Source organism: Meriones unguiculatus, chromosome 18 (genome assembly GCF_030254825.1).
Source record: "Meriones unguiculatus strain TT.TT164.6M chromosome 18, Bangor_MerUng_6.1, whole genome shotgun sequence".
Taxonomy (NCBI): Eukaryota; Metazoa; Chordata; class Mammalia; order Rodentia; family Muridae; genus Meriones; species Meriones unguiculatus.
Window position 1 is genome coordinate 11,706,829 of NC_083365.1, and position 20,059 is coordinate 11,726,887.

The 20,059-nt window shown below is 43.5% G+C and overlaps 2 protein-coding genes across 14 annotated transcripts in view; both read left to right on the forward strand.

Annotated features, from left to right (window-relative positions):
* The first annotated feature begins 565 nt into the window (after window positions 1-565).
* Ubox5 (U-box domain containing 5) overlaps window positions 566-20,059 on the forward strand; it is a 38,379-nt gene continuing 18,885 nt past the window's right edge. For 2 of the 7 annotated variants that reach the window (XM_021653643.2, XM_060371772.1), the window contains exon 1: window positions 9,623-9,733. The gene's annotated coding sequence lies outside the window, so the exon portion shown is untranslated. Of the gene's footprint in view, window positions 683-9,320; window positions 9,460-9,622; window positions 9,734-14,515; window positions 14,651-15,596; window positions 15,737-20,059 lie in introns of those variants that run through there. The other 5 variants (XM_021653640.2, XM_021653644.2, XM_021653642.2 and 2 more) reach the window with 5 other exon arrangements.
* On the forward strand, window positions 570-16,878 carry Fastkd5 (FAST kinase domains 5). Of its 7 annotated transcripts, none has more exons than XM_060371768.1 (2): window positions 570-682; window positions 13,984-16,878. In XM_060371768.1, exon 2 carries the CDS (start codon window positions 14,212-14,214, stop codon window positions 16,513-16,515), a length of 2,304 nt encoding a protein of 767 aa, XP_060227751.1. In that variant the 5' UTR covers window positions 570-682; window positions 13,984-14,211; the 3' UTR covers window positions 16,516-16,878. The 7 variants fall into 7 exon arrangements, with proteins under 7 accessions (XP_060227751.1, XP_021509313.1, XP_021509314.1 ...); XM_021653638.2 differs by having other exon boundaries at window positions 595-682; window positions 14,021-16,878; XM_021653639.2 differs by lacking the exon at window positions 570-682 and adding an exon at window positions 9,319-9,459 and having other exon boundaries at window positions 14,021-16,878.

The following is a 20,059-nucleotide window of genomic DNA, read 5'->3' on the forward strand; positions in this document are numbered from 1 at the left end:
TCTCCCCCCGCCCCCTTTCCGAGACAGGATTTCTCTGTGTAGCCTTGACTGCCCTCAAACTCAAACACCTGCTTCTGCTTCCTGAGTGCTAGGATTGAAGGTGTGCACTGCCACCACCCGGCTTTTTAAACATTTGTTCATTATTTATTTATTTGTTTTGCGACAAGGTCCCTCTATGTAGCCATGGTTGTCTTGGAACTAACTATGTAGCTCAGACTGGCTTCGAATTCATAAAGATTCGCCTGCCTCTGCCTCTGCAGTGCTGGAATCGTATTTTTTCCTCTACTCATTGCTAGTTCCTCTTCTGAAAGCATTTTCACTATTATCCTTTTTGTATAGGTGACAAAACTAGGCTTGAAAAGTTTATGTGACTTCTCCAAAGTCATAAAACCCAGATGGAAATCCCAGGGTTCGAACCTGTGCCATTTACTTCCCGATTACTTCCGAAGCGACCCATCCAGGGTTCTAAGCTACTCCTTTAGGTCAGACCCTAGAAAACATTAGTGGAAAACGCTGACTGAAGTCTTTTGAGCCTCGGCGGCTCCTTCACCGACGCAAGCGGAAGTAAAGAGCCGCTGGCCGGAAGTGGGTTGTGGAACGGTTGCTGCTGGACCAGTCTGTGTTTTGACTTACCCTGTGCGGCCCGGGACTGGCGTCGGGACGCTACCTTCGCGGCCTCTAGGTGAGTGGGCTGCCGGGGAGGAGGTGGCGCGGTTTGCTGCTTGCGCTCTGGCCCCGCCGCGCCCTCCGCCATCCTGGTTCTCCCTGGCCTGCTGCGCCCAGGCGGTGTTTCCCGGCAGGCGCCCCTGGAGCCCCCTGAGAGCACGTCTCAGTACCAAGGCCACCTTCGCCACTCCGGACTGCTGTGGCTGTGGGCAAAAGACTTCTTTGAACGCTGCTTTGGCCCCGTGGGAAGTAGAGATCGTGTCTGTACCTATCTCCCAGGGCTGTTAGTACAGTCCGCCCGGTCCCTCTCCACATTCTAGTGTATGCAGAGCCCGCGGAAAGTGACTTAGCGGGTCTTGGACAGGGCCCGAGAGTCGGCCTTTCTAACCAGCTTCTCTCCGGGTAGCACTCTGAGCAGCGTTTGGTTCAGGCCTGGGACGGGGTGAAGCAATAGAACACACACCTTTTTTTCATTTTAAACAGTTTCTGTTTGTACAAGCCAACTCGGGGTAGTAGTGTTTCTCCCTTCTCTTTTTCTGCCCAGGAATAGGAAATACTTGCTTCTATTCTATGCAAATCATGACATCTCTTTGCTCCGACTCAAGGAACTTTTGGGCAGAAGTCTTATAGTAGGTGCATTCATGAGTCTTCTCAGAGGTTTCGTTGCTCACTTAGTGTAGGCTTGCAAGCATTGCTTCATCCGTGGAGCTCATATCTAGGTACTTTAACGTCAAAGGTAACTGGTATTTTGTGCTCATGTTTTCTGCATAAAAGAGTTCTGGCCAGGCATGGTGGTGCACATTTTTAATTCCAGCAGTTGGCAGGTAAAGGAGGAATAAAGATCTCTGTGAGTTTGAGGCCAGATAGGGCTGTACTATATAGTAAGACCCTGTATTCTCTCCGACCCCTCAAAAACAAACAAACAAACAACAAACCCCCTGAAGTTTCTTACTTTAAAACCTTGCAAATTGGTAAAACAAAAACGAAAAAGAAAACCCCATTTGTTTGGTTGCATGTGACTATTTTTGAGATTTTCTTTCTTGACCACGTGGGTCTTTTTACTCTATTTTACCTGCCTGCTTGTTAGCCATTTTCTAAAGTGGAGGGAAGGGCATGGTGGCATATGTCTGTAGTCGGTAGCACACAGCGCAAGGCCTGCCTCAACTGGCTAATGTAAGGTCTCAAACTCAGGACAAAAGGCTAGCTGAGGTGCCCGTTTAACATGTCAAAGTGGACATGGCCATCAGCTTCTCCCAGCATCCATTAGTACCTGTTACAGAGTCATCCTGCCTCCTACCCTAAACTCTCCAGCCCAGGGCTGAGTTTCCCTTTCCCCAGCTTCTCAGAATCCTACATAATCTCAGCCTTTTTTGCTACCAGACCTTTTATCCTTTTGCCTTTTGTCTGCTGCTCTTCCTTCCTCCTGCCTCTTGGCTTCTGGCTCTCCCCTCTCCTCACCAACCCTCCATCTCCCACATGACCCAGTTTAATCTGTTGGCCATGTTTACTCTATAGACTCTTCCAGATACCTCAGGCTGTGCTTTCCCTCAAATTTACAGTAAAACTCCTCAACTATACGTAGGAGCAGTTATGTCCTCATTTCTTTTTTTTTTTTTCATTGAGACCTTGTTTTAAGGAATAAAATAGAAAAAAAAAAAGAGGACGGGAGGGGAGAAGAAGAAGGATGGTTTGTACTAGATTTGACTTTGTTTTGGCTTAGCTCATGGACACTTCCTTGACCTACACATGTTTGCTCTTGTGCTTAGCTGACCTAGACTACTTTGTAGGCTCTGCTCCTGTGTGGAAAAAGAAGGGGAAAATGGCCTAATGTCCTCACTGGCAGCTCACGGTCTGTATTATCAGTTTCTCTAAGCTTTTGTGGCTTTAAATTTGGTAGACTCCCAGTAGGAGACTTTCGCACCTAGAAGTTAGAGGATCATGCTATATTTAGTAAGCCTATCGCGTATGAGGTCCTGAGTCTGATTACTAGCATTGCAAGAAAGGAAAAGAAAAGGCACTATGAGATTCAGTAGTTGGTAATTTGTATATACTAAATATATCGTGCACTTAATCACACACAGTTACCATGGCTGCCCCTTTCTGCCGAGTTCTCTCTTTCTAACTTCTGGACTATGGTTTAAAGTGGCCTTGCATAGATCTGGAAGACAAAAAGGGAAGATTTCCGGCTTCTGTGACACTGCATCATCCCAGGTGGTTGAGCAGTACCCTTTGGGAATGCCAGCACTCTGAAACTGTACTGTGGCCTGTTAGGACCCCTGAAGAAGATACTGAGAGGAGGAGGGTATGTTTAGAACATTTACACTAAGTGGGGAACTTTGTGCAGTGGCATCAGATTGGAGCCTTCAGTAAAGGAGCCAGGAATTAAGTGAACACATCATAGTGTTCTTACTCGAGCTTTCTTGCATGTGCTTTGGGAAACCTTGAGGAAAGAGACGGTAACTAGTCTAGTCTATCTGGCAGCTTGTGTTTCTTGCAGTGCTCGTCCTTCCTACTATCTGCCTTTTCTCTTCCCTGCTTCTCTCTCTCTCTCTTTACAGGGAGCTTATCATGTAGCCCTGGCTAGCTAGGCTCTTCTTGAATAGACCAGGCTTGGCTCTAAGCCCACAGAGATCTACCTGCTTCTGCCTTCTTAGTACTGGAATTAAAGATGTGCACCACTCTGCTTGCGCACACACCACCCTCTTCCCCCACCCCAAGGCAGGGTTTTGGTAGCCCTGGCTGTCCTGGACCTCTGTAAAACAGACAACAGGCTGGCCTCTAACTCACACCTGCCTCCGCCACCAAGTGTTGGGCCTGAAGGTGTGCACCACTGCGGCCAGTTAGGCTTGGCTCTATTTATTGAGACAGGGTCTCATATACCCTAGTCTGTCTTCAAACTCAGTGCACAGTTAAGAGTGGCCATGAGCTGCCTCCACCGCACAGACACTAAGATTACAGGCATGCATACCACCACCCCCATAGCACGTGTACTTTGTAAATTTAATTCTTGTTGAAGTTGTATGTGTTTTTTATTTAAACAGTTCAATAGAGCTTGTAACACTGTTAGCTCTTTCCTATTCCTTCCTCCATTTTTGTTCCCCCAAAGCATTTTCAACAGTCTGATTTGTTTGTTTGTTGTTTGTCTTTTGGCATCTATCATTTTCTTTCTTTTTCTTTGAGGTTTGATGTAGTGTTACAGCAACATGATTGAGAGAGAAGTTTTAGAGCAGCTGCTTTCACACAACACAGCCTGTTGGTCAGTCTTCCTGCTTTCATGTGGTACCGGGGAGTGAACTCGGCCTCTGTGTGTGACAACGAACAACTACTGAGTTACATTCATGGGCCCTTTTACTGTTTTAATTTTGGATTTATTTTATTTTATTTTATCTTATTTTATGTGTATGAGTGTTTTGCCTGAATGAACGTGCGTGCATTATGTGCTCGCCTGGTGCCCACAGAGGTCTGAAGAGGGCATTGGGTCTTTGGAACTGGAGTTATATTGGGTGTGAGCCACCCTGAAGTTGAACCCTGCTTCTTAGAAAGAGCAGCAAGTGCTCGTAACAACATTGCTGTTTTGAGGCTGGGACCCACTACGTTGCCCATCACAGCTTCCGGAGTATCTGTGATTACAGGTATGAACCATTATATAGCTAGCGTTGTTAGTGTTGTTCACTCCTTCTTTTCTCCCCACAAGAGTTCTCTCTTTGTGTGTGTGTGTGCGTGCGCGCGTGTATGTGTGGTGGGAAGGGCGTTTCCAGATAAGGTTTCTCTGTGTAACAGAGCCCTACCTGTCCTGGACTCACTGTGTAGACCAGGTTGTCCTCCAACTCACAGCCTCTGCCCCCCAAGAGCTGGGACTAAAGGTATGTGACACTGCGCCCTGCCCTATCTTTGACTTTTTTTTTTTTTTTTTTTTTTTAAGATTTACTTATTATGTGTACAGTGTTCTGTCTGAACACCAGAAGAGGGCACCAGATCTCATTATAGATGGTTGAGAGCCGCCATGTGGTTGCTGGGAATTGAACTCAGGACCTCTGAAGAACAGCCAGTGTTCTTAACCTCTGAGCCATCTCTCCAACCCCGTCTTTGACTTTTATACATACCTGTATGTATTATACATTCAGCTGTGGATGACTAGCCAGAGGACACCAGTACTTTAAGGACTTCCTGGCCTCTAAAGCTGAAAAATCAGCTGTCTCCCATCAATACAGTTCATAATTTTTAGGTAGGTCATTATTCAAGGCTTATAGTGATACAGTCATGTAATTATTATTCACAGATGAATAGGGAATATAATTATTTCTTTTTGTTTTGTTTTTTTGTTTTTCAAGACAGGGTCTCTCTGTGTAGCTTTGGCAGTCCTGGACTCTTTTTGTAGACCAGGCTGGCCTGGAGTTTATAGAGATCTGCCTGCTTCTGCCTCCCTGAGTGCTGGGATTAGATTTGTATGCCACCATGCCTGGCAGTTATTGTTTCTTTCTGGTATAACTTTTTGTCTTAATTTTTTTTTTTTATTTATGTATGTGTGAGTGACTGTCATGTGTGTAAGTGTGCTGCAGAAGCCAGGAAGAGTATCACAGTTCTTTGGAGGTATAGTTACAGATGTTTTTGAGCTGAACTGAACTCAGGTTCTCTGGAAAAGCAGGAAATGTTCTTAATTGTGAAGCCATTTATCCAGCCCCTCCCCACCCCCTTTTTTTCTTTTTTAAATTAGAAAGATCTCAGTATAACCCATGTTGGCATCAAGCTCATGATCTTCCTGCTTTAGCCTCTGGGCTGGGATTATAGGCACCGCTACACCTGTGGTATACACCTGTATACCTGGCAGTCATTTTTGTTAGTGTTATTACTGCCTTATTTTTCTGTCTGTCTGCTTATTCCTAGATGGACATTAGAAGTTTGTTTGTTTGTTTTGTTTTTTGGAATGAGGGTCTCTTTGTTTAGTTGAGGCTAGACTTGAACACGTGTTAGTTCTCCTGCCCGAGTCTCCCAAGTACATACAGATAAATGCCACCTCACCTAATTGAAAACTAACTCATTCTCTCTCCTGAGACAGGCTCTCATTGCATAGCCCTGGCAAATCTAGAATTTGCTATGTAGACTAGGGTGGCTTCAAATTCACATTGATCTATCTGCCTCTTCCTCTCTAGTACTTAAAGGCTTGTTACCATTCCCAGCATATTAAAACTCTTTATTTTTCTTTTTTAAAATTTCCTTTAGATTTATTTTCTTTTACATGTTTTGCCTACATATATGTATGTGCACCACGTGCATGCCTGGTATCCTCAGTGTTCAGAAGAGGGTATCAGATCCCCTGGAACTAGAGTTGTGAGTCACTTTGTGGGTCCTGGGAAACAAACTAGGATCCTTTGCGAGAGCAACTGCTTTTAACCACTGAGCCAACTCTCCAGCCCCTAAAACTATTTGTTTATTTGGTTGGTTGGTTGGTTTGATTTTGGTTTTTTGAGACAGGGTTATCCTGGAACTCTCTAAATCAGCCTGGCCTTGAACTCAGATATCTGCCTGCCTCTATCTTCCAAGTGCTGGGATTAAAGGTATGGGCCACCACACCTGCTCTTGTTAAGTTTATTTTTATAAAACTGTGTTTGTTTCTTACTTTCTCTCTTAACCCAACTATCACAAAAATAATTAAGACTCTTATATTTAATAGTTTCACAGCACAAGAACTGAGCAGCTGTTACTCTAATCATAACCCTCTAAGCTAATTTGTCTTCCTCCCAGCATACATCCCAGAGATACATGCACTTTGTAGCTTTTCTTCTCCAGCTCCTTCTCCTGGTCCCTCCTGGGCATCTTTGACTCAATCTCCTACTTCCTATTCTCTATCTTCTCCTCCCTGGCTCTATTCTTTTCCCTGCTCAGCTATTGGCTGTAAGCTGCTTTATTGGCATTATCAGGGGGACAATTGGGGAGCAGTGTTTACACAACAAGAAGGACTGGTTGCAGTCCTTCTCAGAACAAGGACGGCAACCAGATATGGAGGATACAGAAATCAGCATTTGAATTATACAGTAACCTTATGCCTACATGCTCATGCTCATTTTAGATTAATTTCATGTGCCTACATGTTTTGCCTGCATTATATCTGTGTACCATGTTCATGCAGTACCACAGAGCCCAGAAGAGGGCATTAGATCCCTGCCACTGGAATTACAGATGCAGTGGGCCACCGTGTGGATACTAGGAAGCGGACTTAGGGCTGCCGTAGCAGCCAGTGCTCTCCATCCCTGCGCCACCTCTCTCTAACCCCTCAGCCCCTAAAACTCTTAATTTTCCATCACATACATCTGTTAACTTTCAGGTCTTTAGTTGCAGTACTCTTTTTTTTTTTTCTTTTTTTTTTTTTTTTTTTTTTTGGTTTTTCGAGCCAGGGTTTCTCTGCAGCCCTGGCTGGTCTTGAACTCACAGCAATCTGCCTGCCTCTGCCTTCCTGAGTGCTGGGATTGCAGGGGTTCACCACCATGCCCGAAGTTGTGGTACTCTTTGATTGTAGAATGTTCTGCAAAATCCACTCTTTCATATAGATATCAGTTTCTGGGTCTTCTCTTTCTTCTTTTCATAAGTAGGGTGAACTCACTATAATGACAACTAGAAAACTAGGATGTGATAGGCAGGAGAGTCTTGTGAGCTGACCCACTATCAATACTCTAGCTCCTGGCACCTGAAAACTCAGGAAGAAGTAGCTTCTTCAGCCCTTTTCTCAGTCTGGACCTGTGCTTCCTGAATTGTGTTGCTGCCTGTCTGTATGCCAGTAGTGTGGCCTCAGAGTCTTTGAAAGCAAGCTCCACTCACCTGTTGAAAGATTTCTTTTTTTCATCTGAGAAATATCCTAATCTTGTAAAGTATCTTCCTCACAAATGATACAGAAATAATAAACCTGCCTTACAGAAGGGTTGTTAGAATGAAAATCAAGGTGGGCCGAGGTGGTGCACGCCTTTAATCCCAGCACTAGGGAAGTGGAGGCAGGAGGATCTCTCAGAGTTTTAGGCCTCGTAGGGCTATGTAGTGAGACCCTGTCTCAAAAAACTAAAAGGGGGTGGTGGTAAACTATTGGTGCATAATAGTTTTTTTTTAAAGATTTATTTATTTATTATGTATAGAGTGTTCTGCCTTGCATGTATTCCTTCTTGCCAGAAGAAGGCACCAGATTTCCCCATAAACGGTTGTGAGCCACCATGTGGTTGCTGGGAATTGAACTCAGGACCTTTGGAAGGTCAGCCGGTGCTCTTAACCTCTGAGCCATTTCTCCAGCCGGCATAATAGTTTATTTAGGACTCTTAGCCTCAAAGGGACTTACCAGAGGAGAGGAGGGAAATGTCTCCTGCAGAATTTAGACTATACTATAGTAGGGGTGGTACTTGGGAGATGGCTTAGTGGGTGAAGTGATTGACCTTTGAGCCTGAGGGTCCAGGTTTGGATCCCCAGGACCTTCATTAAAAAAAAAACTAAATAAAAACAAAATTGAATATGATATGTCATATGCCTATAATCCTAGTCTTCCTGGGAGGCGGAGGCAGGAGGATCCCCAGGGTTCCTTGGCCAGTCTAGCCAGTTGTAACCTTCAAGTGACAGATCCTGTGTCAAAATAAAGTGGTGTGCCATAGAGGAAGACACTAGATGGACATATGGAGACATAGATGGTCTCCATGTGTGTATATCACACACAGTAGTAAAAGCAGAAGGAGGGTTCTAATTAAGGGGTGTAAAAATGAACAGTATGTAATGACATACATATATGAACATGTTGTAAATAAAACCCATTATTTTGGGTCATTGAGATGGCATAAAGGCAATTGTCACCAATCCTGGTAACCTGCATTCAATCCTTAGGATCCACATAGTGGCAGAAGAAAACTGACCCCTGCAAGTTGTCTTCTGACCTTCACATGTGCCATGACAGGTGTGTCTCCACAGTCATACACACATACACACATACATAACATTAAGTAAATAATTATAAAAATAATTCTTTACAAAAGTTTTAAAACCTAGCTGGGCGTGGTGGCGCACACCTGTAATCCCAGCACTTGGGAGGCAGAGGCAGGCAGATCTCTGTGAGTTGGAGGCCAGCCTGGTTTACAAAGTGAGTCCAGGACAGCCAAGGCTACACAGAGAAACTCTGTCTCAAAACAAACAATTAAAAACTCTTCTTCACTGATACAAGTTTTGATTAGGAAAAAAAGAAAAGCATTGGTAGAGAAGAGGCCCTAAGACAGTTGGGCTCTTGTTATTCCCATTGTAACACTTAATGCATTGTTTGTTGTTGTTGTTTGTGCAGCATAGTGTATATTGGGGGAGGGATATCAGTCCTTCCTGGCCGCTGCCTTCCTCGTAGCTGCCAGCACGTTGCTCAGCTCCTCCTGCTTCCTCTTGGTGTGGATGTGCATGTCCACCCTTTTCTTGATGAAATTGAACACTCGCTTGTCCTTAGACAGCAACTCCATGCCACACGGCTCTCCGATGGTGGCAGAGACGGTGCCTGGCGGAAACCTAAAACCTTAATCTGATTATTTGTCTGTTTTGTTTTGAGACTGGGTCTCATGTAGCCTCAGCCTTTGGCTTATTTGATGTGTGTGGGTGTTTTGTTTGCATGTATGTCTGCACCGCATGCCTGTAGAGGCCAGAAGAGGGTGTCGGCTCTCCTGGGAATGGAATTACAGATGATTGTAAACTACCATGTGGGTGCTGAAAGTTGAACCTCGGATCTTCTGGAAGAGCAGCCAGTACTCTTAACTGATGAGCATCTCTCCAGCCCAGCCTCCTTTTTTTAAGGTAAAGTCTCAGCATGAGCTCATGATTAAACCTGAACTATGTAGATCATGTTTGCCTCAACTCACATAGCTCCTTCTGCCTCCTGAGTGCTGAGATTATAAGTGTGTGTTGCCATGTCCAGCTATAGATGTAATTTTGTTTGTTTGTTTTTTGAGGCAAGGTCTCTCTACAGCTCTGGCTGTTCTAGAACTGGCCTTGAACTCACAGAGATCCACCTGTCTTCCACCCAAGTGCTGAGATTCAAGGTGTGCATCACCATGCCTAGCTTATAAAGGTAATTTTTTAAATTTTTTAGATTATGTGTATATACTGCATACATGCCTAGTGCAAACAGAAGCCAAAAGAGGGTGTCAGGTCCCCTGGAACTGGAGCTACAGTTGATTGTGAGCCACCATCTATATGTTAACAAATGAACCTGGGTCCCCTATAAAAGCAGCAAATGTACTTAACGAGTGAGACATCTCTATCTCACAAAGAGGTAATTTTTAAAAATTATTGTTTATAGGCCTAGAGGTACAGCTCACTTGGTCAAGTACTTGTTTAGTATGCAAGAGACTCTGGATTCAGTCCCCAACACCTCATTTTGAAACTGGCATGGTAGCACACATGCAATGTAAGCACTAGGAGTGTGAGTTAGGAGGCTTGGAAGGTCAAGGCCATCTTTAACTACCCACTGAGTTTGATACTGGCCTAGACTGTATCACCCATTCACAAAAACAAAACAAACAAACAAAAAAAACTACTTAAAGATCCAGGCACTGTGGCACATGCCTGTAATTCCAGCATTTAGGGAGGCAGAGGCAGGTAGATCTCCTGTTAGTTTGAGGCCAGCCTAGTCTATACAGTGAGTCCAGGACAGCCAAAGCTACATAGAGAAACCCTGTCTCGAAACACCAAAAACAAACAAAAAACTACCTAAAATTACTGTCTATATACTAGATATGGCAGCACATGCCTGTAATAGTGGGTGGAGGCAGGAAGATCATGAGCTCAAGGCCAGCGTGGGTTTTATGAAACCTGAGTTAAAAAAAAATATAGACAAAAATGACTGCATAGGTAATTTAAAAGTAAGGAGAGGATTTGTTGTTAATTGATACACTCTTTCACATTAACAGTTTTAATCACAAACAACTAGTAGTCTGTAGGACTGTGAACTTTTTCTATAAAGAGCTAGTTAAGAAACAGTTTATGTTATACAGGCATACAATTTCTGAAATAGTTACTCGGTTCCTGTATTAGGAATGCCAACCCAGACATTAGATCTGTCCATATAAAACTTTACTTACAGAAACCAGGTGCAGGGCTCAGTTTGGGCCCCAGAATGTAGCTTGTGACCACCTGAACGGTTGAAGCTGGGCAGGTAAAACACCAAGTGTAGCACCAGGCATGGTGGTACACACCTTTCAGCCCAGCACTGGGGACATGGAGGCAGACGGGTCTCTATGAGTCCATGCCAAGTTCAGCCTAGTCTGTCCAGTGAGTTCCAGGACTACATAGTGAGATTCTGTCTCAAGGAATGGAACCCAGTATCCCAGTGTATAAAGATTTACTGTGAAATTAGAACATACTTTCCTGTCACCCTGAGAAAGAAGCCTGGTAGGCAGAACAAAGCCTTTTGGCCTGCCTTGCAGTCATGGCTCTTTAGGACTCTGGAGAGAAGAGGCCAAAAGCAGAATTAAAAAGACATTTCAGAAAGTCACACCTTATGTGCTCCGTTGGCCACTCACATCTCCTTGGGTTTGCTAGTAAGTATGGGGGAGAGAGAAAAAAAAAAAAAAAGAAAAGAATGAGCATTGAAGAAAGAAAGAATATGGGCTGGAAAGATGGCTCAGTGGTTATGAGCACTTACAGAGGACCACAGTTCAGTTCCCAGCGCCCATGTGGTGGCTAACAAACGAGGCTCCAGTTCCAGAGGCTCTACCACCTTGCCCCCATGGCACCACACGTACATGTGGGGCAAAGACCTACAAGTAGGCAAAACACCCATATACATACAATGAAAAATTAAAAGTTTTGATGGTTTTGTTGTTTGGTTGGTTTTGGTGTTTCGAGACAGGGTTTCTCTGTATAGCCTTGGCTGTCCTGGACTTGCTTTGTAGACCAGGCTGGCCTCGCACTCACACAGATCCACCATTACAGACGTGCACTGCCATACCCGGCTAATTTTTGCTATTTTGTTTTGTCGTTTTCGAGAGAAGGCCTCACTTTGTAGACCAGGTTGTCCATAAGCTCAGAGATGTTTGTCTACCTCCTTAGTGCTGGGATTAAAATGATGTGCCACCATACGTAGCAGAAAAAGTAGATCTTTTTTTTAAAAAGGAGGAGTCGTCTATGGCCTCTCATCTAAGGAGGAGGAATATGGAAGAGCCAGTTTCATAGCCTGCTCTTTTTTTTTTTTTTTTTAATTTTTATGGGAGGAAATGGAAATAGTACTGCTTTCAGCCAAGTGAAGATGTAATTAATTAGTACCTGACTCAGTGGCATCATTGCCAATCTGCCTTCTCCAGGGGAGACCTGTGTTGTTCCCTGAGCTTGTTGGCAGAACAGTCATATGAACTGGTATTCCTTGTACTTGGAAGCATAGCTTTCAGTAGCTTTTTTTTTTCTACCTATGCATCAACAGTAAACAGGCTTTTGAAGTCCCCCTCCCACCACTACCTTCTACGAGTTTCTGAGGATGCTTCGCAGCTCCTAATTACTGAATTCCAGCTCTGTTAGAAGAAGCTTTCTGGAAGCATGTGTGTTATAAAGCACCACCACCACAGGTGGTGGCAGCCACCTGTGATCCCACCATTTCTTAAGTAGACTGAGGCCAGAGTATCATGAATTTGAGATCAGCCTAAGCTACATAATAAGACCACTCAGAACACAAAGCAGCCTAAAGGCCTTTTCTAAGAGAAATAGCACTAAAAATGACAGGATTCTATAATTAAGCTTGTACTTTAAGAACTGGGAGGGTTACTGTGGATATAATTAATTAAAGCTTACACCCACTTTAAAGCAAATTAACGGTCTGGAGAGATGGTTCAACCTTTTGAATGACTAAGATTACAGTCCTCCTCCTTCATGCCAGCATTAAAGTAAATTTCCCAAAGCAGCACCTGGATTTCAGGTTTTCTCCTGTGTTTTGTTCATGTCCTCTAAAATGAAAGTCCTTATTATTTAGATTTTGTTGGCCATTCTTAGTTTCTGATTCTTCCTACTGTAAAGATTCATTTCAGAGTTAGAGTTAGTTCTATCATTCAATTTCTACTCTTACATAATCCTCTCCTTACCCTCCCATATTTTCATTTAAAAACCAAACCTAAGCCAGAGGCGGTGATGTATATCTTTAATCTCAGCACTTGGGAGACCAAGATGTCTGTGAGGCCAGCCTGGTCTACAAACTCAGTTTTAGGCCAGCCAAGGTTACACAGTAAGACCCTGTTTTAAAATAAACCTGGACCTAGTAGAATCACAAAATGCCTGTTGGCGGGCTGCAAAGACAGCTCAGCAGCTAAGAGCACTGGCTGCTCTTCTAGAGGTCCTCAGTTCAATTCTCAGCGCTCACACAGTAGCTCACAATGGTTTATAACTCTAGTTCCATGGGATCTGATGCCCTTTTTTAGTGTGCAAAATACTCATGATTGATAGACAGACAGAGAGACAGACAGACTTAAAGAAAATATATTTCCTGCACTTTCAGAGAACCTGAGCATAGTTCCCATCACCCATGGCCAGAGGACCCAACCCCCTCTTACCTCAGGCACCATTCACACAAGTGATTCACATACATACATGCAGACAAAACATCCATCTACATCAACAATTTTTAAAAAGTAAAGTTAATCCTACTTTTTTCTTTATACTGTTAGCATGAAAGCCTTTTATCAATGTTATTTTTCAGAGGCACTCTTACGTGTTAATAGTAAATGGAATGAGTTGCCTACTTTTTACCCTTGGCTTTTTTAAAAATCTGTCCTTCTCTACAAGTAAGTGAATTCATATCAAGCAGCAGTCTGGAACTCACCTAATGGTGTGTTGCTTGTTGACAGTGCACACAGAGTCTGTCCCTCACACTTGATGGCTTGTGCTTTGGGCATTCACTGACATACTTGCATGGTACACTCTTTGCATTTCTTTTTCTCTATTTTTGCATTTCTATTTTCTCTATTTCTTTTTAAATATTTATTTATTTTTATGTGTGAGTGATCTGTTTTCACACACCTAGAAGAGGGGATCAGATCCCATTACAGATGGTTGTGAGCCGCTATGTGGTTGCTGGGAATTGAACTCAGGACCTCTGGAAGAGCAGACAGTGCTCTTAACCACTGAGCCATCTCTCCAGCCCTATTTTCTCTATTTCTTTTTCTCTCTTTTTCCTTTTGTGTTTTGAGACAGGGCTTCACAAGATAGTTCTGGCTGGCCTAAAACTGGCATAGAGCCTGTTGCCTCTACCTTAAAAGTATTGGTATTAAAGGGGTGTTTGCCACCACCACTCCTGTCTGCACCTATTTCTTATATTGTGTACATTTTGTGTTATAGGTAGAAGCCACTCATTCTTCATCTACCCTTTTTTCAGTATCTGGCACCAATTCTGACCCCATCATTTGTGGCCCACAGTTCTTGTGGTTATGCTGAAGATTCACAGGCAGTTTCTGTGGAGCATCTACCTGCCCGCCTCTTGTCAAGCACCATATAAACAAGAACTTGCCTAGTCAGACGTGTGAGGACTGTGCTCTGTCTGCCAAAAAGATCAGCACAGACTCCAAAATGGCAGCCACTCTCAGGTTGTTAAAACTTTTAAAATACCAAGCATCTTGTAATCCTTCTGCCTACCGTGCAGCCCAAAGCATGGCATATTGGAACATGAAAAACAGCACACAGCATGCGGGACAGAAGATAATAGCTCCTGAATATAATAGCTCCTGCTCTCCTGCCAGAAAAGTTAAGAGCACTGGTGACGCCCCCTTGTCTCGGAGGATCTTCACAACCAGCAGTGCCCACCTGGGTTTGGAATTCAACAAGGTATCTACCCTTAAGGCCAGCTCGTCGCGTCCAGGCTTACCCAGTGCCAGAAGAGTTGATGAAGAGGATGTAGAGGTTTTTGATACCTTCGAAGGAACTCGAGTTTTCTTAAAGCTAAGGCCAGAGTACCAGATTCACAGCTATAACAGAAGTGAGACTTGTCAACCCCTGTCTGCGTCAGAAGGTGAACTAATTTTGCACAAAGTCACATTTTATCAAAATAAACTCCAGCCAGAAGTCATTACTAATTATTTTTGTAAGCTGAGCTCTTTGCCAGCAGAACAGCATTCTCTTTTGCTATCCAGTAACAGCTTTGCTTTGCTCTGCCAACTGAGTATGAAAAACATAGAGCTCTTTGATACCCCAGATCTGATGAGTATTTTGAAAGCCTTTGTTGATTTAAGAATCCCTCTCCCCCCCGTCATGCTAGATGTGTATGAAACCAGATTTTGCCATCAGGTGTGGGAGATGAGTCTGGATCAGCTTCTCCTAGTAGCTGATCTTTGGCGGAACCTAGGCCGAAGAGTGCCTCGTTTCTTAAAAATATTTTTTAGTTACCTTAATTTACACTGGAGAGAGCTCTCCTTGTCTCAGCTGATTCATTTAATTTATATTATTGGTGAAAATCGTCAGGTGCCACAGGACCTAATGCAAAAACTAGAATCAGTGATCCTTAAATATATCGATTTGATCAATTTAGAGGAGGTTGGTACAATCTGTTTGGGGTTTTTTAAATCAAGTAGTAGTCTCTCTGAGTTTGTCATGCGGAAAATTGGAGATCTGGCTTGCACTAACATGGAGCACATGAGCAGCCACACCTTAGTTCATATTCTTAAAATGTTCCGCTTCACTCATGTAGATCATGTGAATTTCATGAGGCGGTTTGGAGAACTTGCCCCCCAGCGGATCCCTTCCTTGGGGGTTCAGGGCGTTATGCACCTCACGCTTGCCTGCTCAGCCTTACGAATCCTGGATGAAAGAGTCATGAATGCAGTAGCTGCCTCTGTGCCTCCAAGGGTGGCACACTGTCGAAGTAAAGATGTTGCCAAAATTCTGTGGTCCTTTGGAACTCTGAATTATAAGCCACCCAACACAGAAGAATTTTATTCCAGTCTGATAAATGAAATCCACAGAAAGATGCCTGAATTCTACCAGTACCCAGAGCACCTTCTCACCTGCCTGCTTGGCTTGGCATTTTCTGAATACTTTCCAGCTGAGTTCATCAACGTTGCTCTGAGTCCAGGGTTTGTCAAGTTAACTCAAGAAAGAAGTAAGTTTGATCTCTCTAAGGAACTGTATACTCTTGATGGTACAGTTGCCGTTGAATGTCCAGATTACAAGGGCAGTCGTCTTAATTCTCACCTTCAGCAAGAGGCATCTGCAAAGCTATGGAATTTAGCAAGCAAAGATATGAGGTCAAAGCCTGAATTCCTAGAAACGCTCTGTTTACTTGAGACCATGTTGGGTGGCCCCCAGTACATCAAGCACCATATGATTTTGCCTCACACCCGATCTTCTGACTTAGAGGTTCAGCTTGATGCTAACATGAAGCCATTACCATTTAATAGGGAAGTGATACCAACTGAAGATGTAGCCAGATTACAGTTTAAGCAGGGGGGAGTCAGTCTTACAGATGATTTGATGAATCGGTTACTAAAGGGAAAAGCCAAGAGGTATTCCCAGGGGGAAATGGAGTTAGAGACTGGCCAGCCGCCCGTGGAGTTAAGGAAGACAGCCATACCTTCAGTGGACTCCAGTTGTAATGTGACAGATAGATTGGGGGAGGTGGGGACAGTTGGCCTGTGCCCGCTAGCCCACGTGCAGCCCCCACTAGTGAAGCTAGCTATTCAGTTCACAAATAAGAACCAGTATTGCTATGGTTCCAGGGGTCATCTCCTTGGACTGCACAATATGAAGAGGAGGCAGCTGGTTCAAGTTGGGTACCGTGTGGTAGAGTTACCCCACTGGGAATGGCTTCCACTACTGAAACAAACTCGCTTAGAGAAGCTAGCATACCTACATGAGAAAGTGTTCACCTCTGCCCTCTGATGGGCATTTGTGCTGATAAAAGCTCCTGTAGGTTGACTGTCCTAACCAGAAAATCAAAGTCAAGTGTTCTCAGATGAGGGATATTCAAGTGGTCGTCCATGCAGACACCTGAGACTTGAACTACAAACAGCTCTGTTCTCAAGTATTTGATACAGGGATTCTCAGCCTGTCTTCCAAGTGATTGCAAAAGCCAGAGTGTGGGTGCGCTATAAAGCCACCTGTTGAGTAGCTGTGGGTGTCCTCTTCCCGTGTCAGGGCTTCCAGCTGTTGATGTTCCTTTGGGTTGTGCGGATACTAGCTGTGGTAGGAGCACGCTGCTATAGTTGCATATTTGCTCAGAATAAAGAAGCATCTTCAAAAGAACCTTGATCCGCAGTCTCATTGCATTAATTTTCTTCATCTGTCAGGCTTAAGTTACAGTTACTTGGAGGTGGTATTTTGTTTTTGTTCTAATAACTATTATGTGTATGCTGGGAACCAAACTTGGGTTTTCTGCAAGAGTAGTAAGCACTCTAACCACTGAGCTATATCATCAGCCTCATTGTCTTAAAACTAGACCTACAAGAATATAGTCCAGTGTGCTGGTACAAGCCCTTAATCCTAGCACTCAGGAGGTTGAGATAGATCAAAACCTGTCATTTTGTTTAATTCATCTCCAAGCCCATAAAGGTTTTTGTTGTGATAAAGATTCTTTAGGGTTTTCTGTATATAAGCTCTTGTGATCTGTACATAATCTTATGTTTCCCTTCCATTTTGGCTTTCTTTATTTCTCTTACCTAATTGGCTCTGGCAAGAATTTTAGTAAAGTTTTCCTAGAATTGATGTAAGTAGATGTCCTTGTCTTCTGATTTTACAGGAACACTTCAGCCTTTTGCCATTGAGTATTTTGCCAGCTGTGGTTCTCCATACATACTTCATCATTTGAGGACATTCCTTTCTGTCTCTAGTTTATTGAATACTCATTAACTATACTGTTGTTAATTTGGTTTTTGAGACAGGGTCTGTCAAAGTAGCCATGGTTATCTTGGAATTCCCTATGTAGACCAGACTAGCCTTGGACTCAGAGACCTGCCTTCTTTCTCCCAAGTGCTGAAAGTAAAAGGCCAGTGCCACCACACATAGCCAAATAGGATGGTGTTATGTCTGGAAAAAAAAGGCATTGTTTAAGGAGCTCTATTTGTTAAGTCTGGCAGCCAATAAAGAATCAAGTTAGTATCTTGGCGTTTAGGGTCACAAAAGAAATCTGAATGAGTTTGTGTTATGTTAGGGTTCATTAGTCACACTGAAGTTGAAATTCCAGGAGAAACTGAAAATCACATGAAATAAGGCCCTGACGAAGAGAGACATGGTCACAGAATATTCTGACTACATTACTGAAGCACTGAGTAAAATATTAATCTTGATAGTCATTTAAGAGGGCAAAACCAGTCACCCCTTTGTTTGTTTGTTTGTTTGTTTCCTAAGAGCAAAAGCAGGCATATACGATGCGAGCCAGTTACAACATATATGCCGGGCATGCCTGAGGTGCTGGGTTTAATCCTGAGCACCACAGAAAATAAAACTTGACATGTGCTCGTACAGTGCTTCAGGTACACCAAGCCTGCGACTTGCCTACATGCAGCATCAAGTTGCAGGTGTCTTTTAAGCCTACACTTGTGTTTAGTCTTCTTGTCCCAGTGGGCATTTATGGGCCCATCAGGCCTCTGCTGTGCCACTCTGCTGCTGCTGGGCATACAGATGGAAAAGGCTGGGAGAACTGTCTTTCATTTTAACAAGCTCTGAAAAATGTTGCAAGTCACTTTTTCTTGGATGGACAGGTAACTCAATTTAGAAGTGAGAGGTACTATGTGTCTTTAAAAGCTAACGTACCCAATTTCTAAAATTGCTCATTGCGTTGGTATTCTACCTACTCTTTAAGGTTAATAGCTTTTCCAGTATTTGACAAGTAAGCCTCACTTCCCCGGTAACCTGTTTGGACCTACTCTTTAAAATATATGTATCTTCCAGAATTACTTTCCATTACAGTCTTGTGAAACTCAAAGTCAGATTGTGTAAGTCAGCTATGACACCTTCTTTACAGGCTCCAAATGGGTATTCAAGTGCTCAGAGTGTCATGGTCACCCTATTCTCTTCCAAAGTAGTTCTTTATACTTCCCTGCCTCCACATTTTGAACCTCAACAAGTCAGCTTGGTTGCTTCAAGCTCTGGGGCACACAGCCAGCTACCTTTTAGAGACGATAACAAATCCTGTTTGCCCAGGACCTTCCCCACTTCAGTACTGAAAGCCCTGTGTTCTGGAAAGTCCCTCAGTCTGGGGCAGAGAGTACCCAGGAGACTCTTCTTTCCTGAGGATGGAAGAAAAAGATTTGTCCCTCTCCAGAGTGTGGATGCAGATGCTCCATCCTTCCTTACACATCTGAGACCCGAGGAATCCAGTCCAGTGTTTAATTACTTACCTCAGCATTAAACACAGGAACAAAAAATCCCTAACCTAACTGTCCAATTTAGGTGTGTTTTAATTTCTGCATAACCACCATTACTTTCCAAATTGCCTGTGTGTTCCTAGATGGAAGGGTTTTGTTTCTGTGGGCCTATGGATTTGAGGCAGTTGCTCAACAATGAGCCTGTATCCCCAGTTCCTAACTTTTTGAGACAGCCTCACTGAAGCCCATTCTGGCCGTGAACTCTAGAAATGTCCTGCTTCAGCTTCCCAAGTGGTCCTTCGACCTCCACACATGCTTTGGCATGTTATATGGCACCCCTCACTCCCTATGAATTTGTTTGTTTTCTTTTTTTTGTTGTTGTTCGAAGCAGGGTTTCTCTGTGTAGCCTTGGCTGTCCTGGGACTCACTCTGTGACCAGGCTGGACTTGAACTCAGCCTTTCAAGTGCTGGGATTAAAGGCATGTGCTACCACCACCTGGCTTTCTATAAATCTTTTAAAGTCAGTAATAGCCATAGTAGCTCACACCTGTAATAGCAGCAATCGACAGGTGAAAGGAGGATTTCCTTATGTTCCAGTCCAGCCTGAGCTACAGAGTAAGATCCTGTCTCAAAAAAAGCAAAACATAAACCAAGCCAATTTCTTAGAAAGAAGCTTTGAGGTTTTTTCAGTTTACTTGGTAACATGTAGGGGATAGTCCATTTTCCTTGAATGGACTATCTTTCCTCTCTTTTGAATAACATCCCTCCTCCAAAGAATCAAAAGGGAGAAAATGTCAGAGGAAAACCTGAAAGTAGATGCTTTAATCTGAGTGGTTTGTACTGTAGCTCTCATCTTCGCTGTATTTAAACCCATCTGTAGAACTGAAAGATTGTGAAAACCCTTCAACCAGAAGAGAAGCCCTTTGAAAGGTGAATTGCTTCTAAGTGAATCAGAATTACCTTTGTCATTTAGGAGGTTAATGGCCAACCTTATTAATGTCATTTTTTTCCTTTATAAGCTTTGTATCACTTGCCCATGACTAGTAGCTTTCAAAAAATATTTTTTTGAGACAGCTTGTCATATAGTCTAGGCTGGGTTTAAATAATTATAGCCAGGGCTG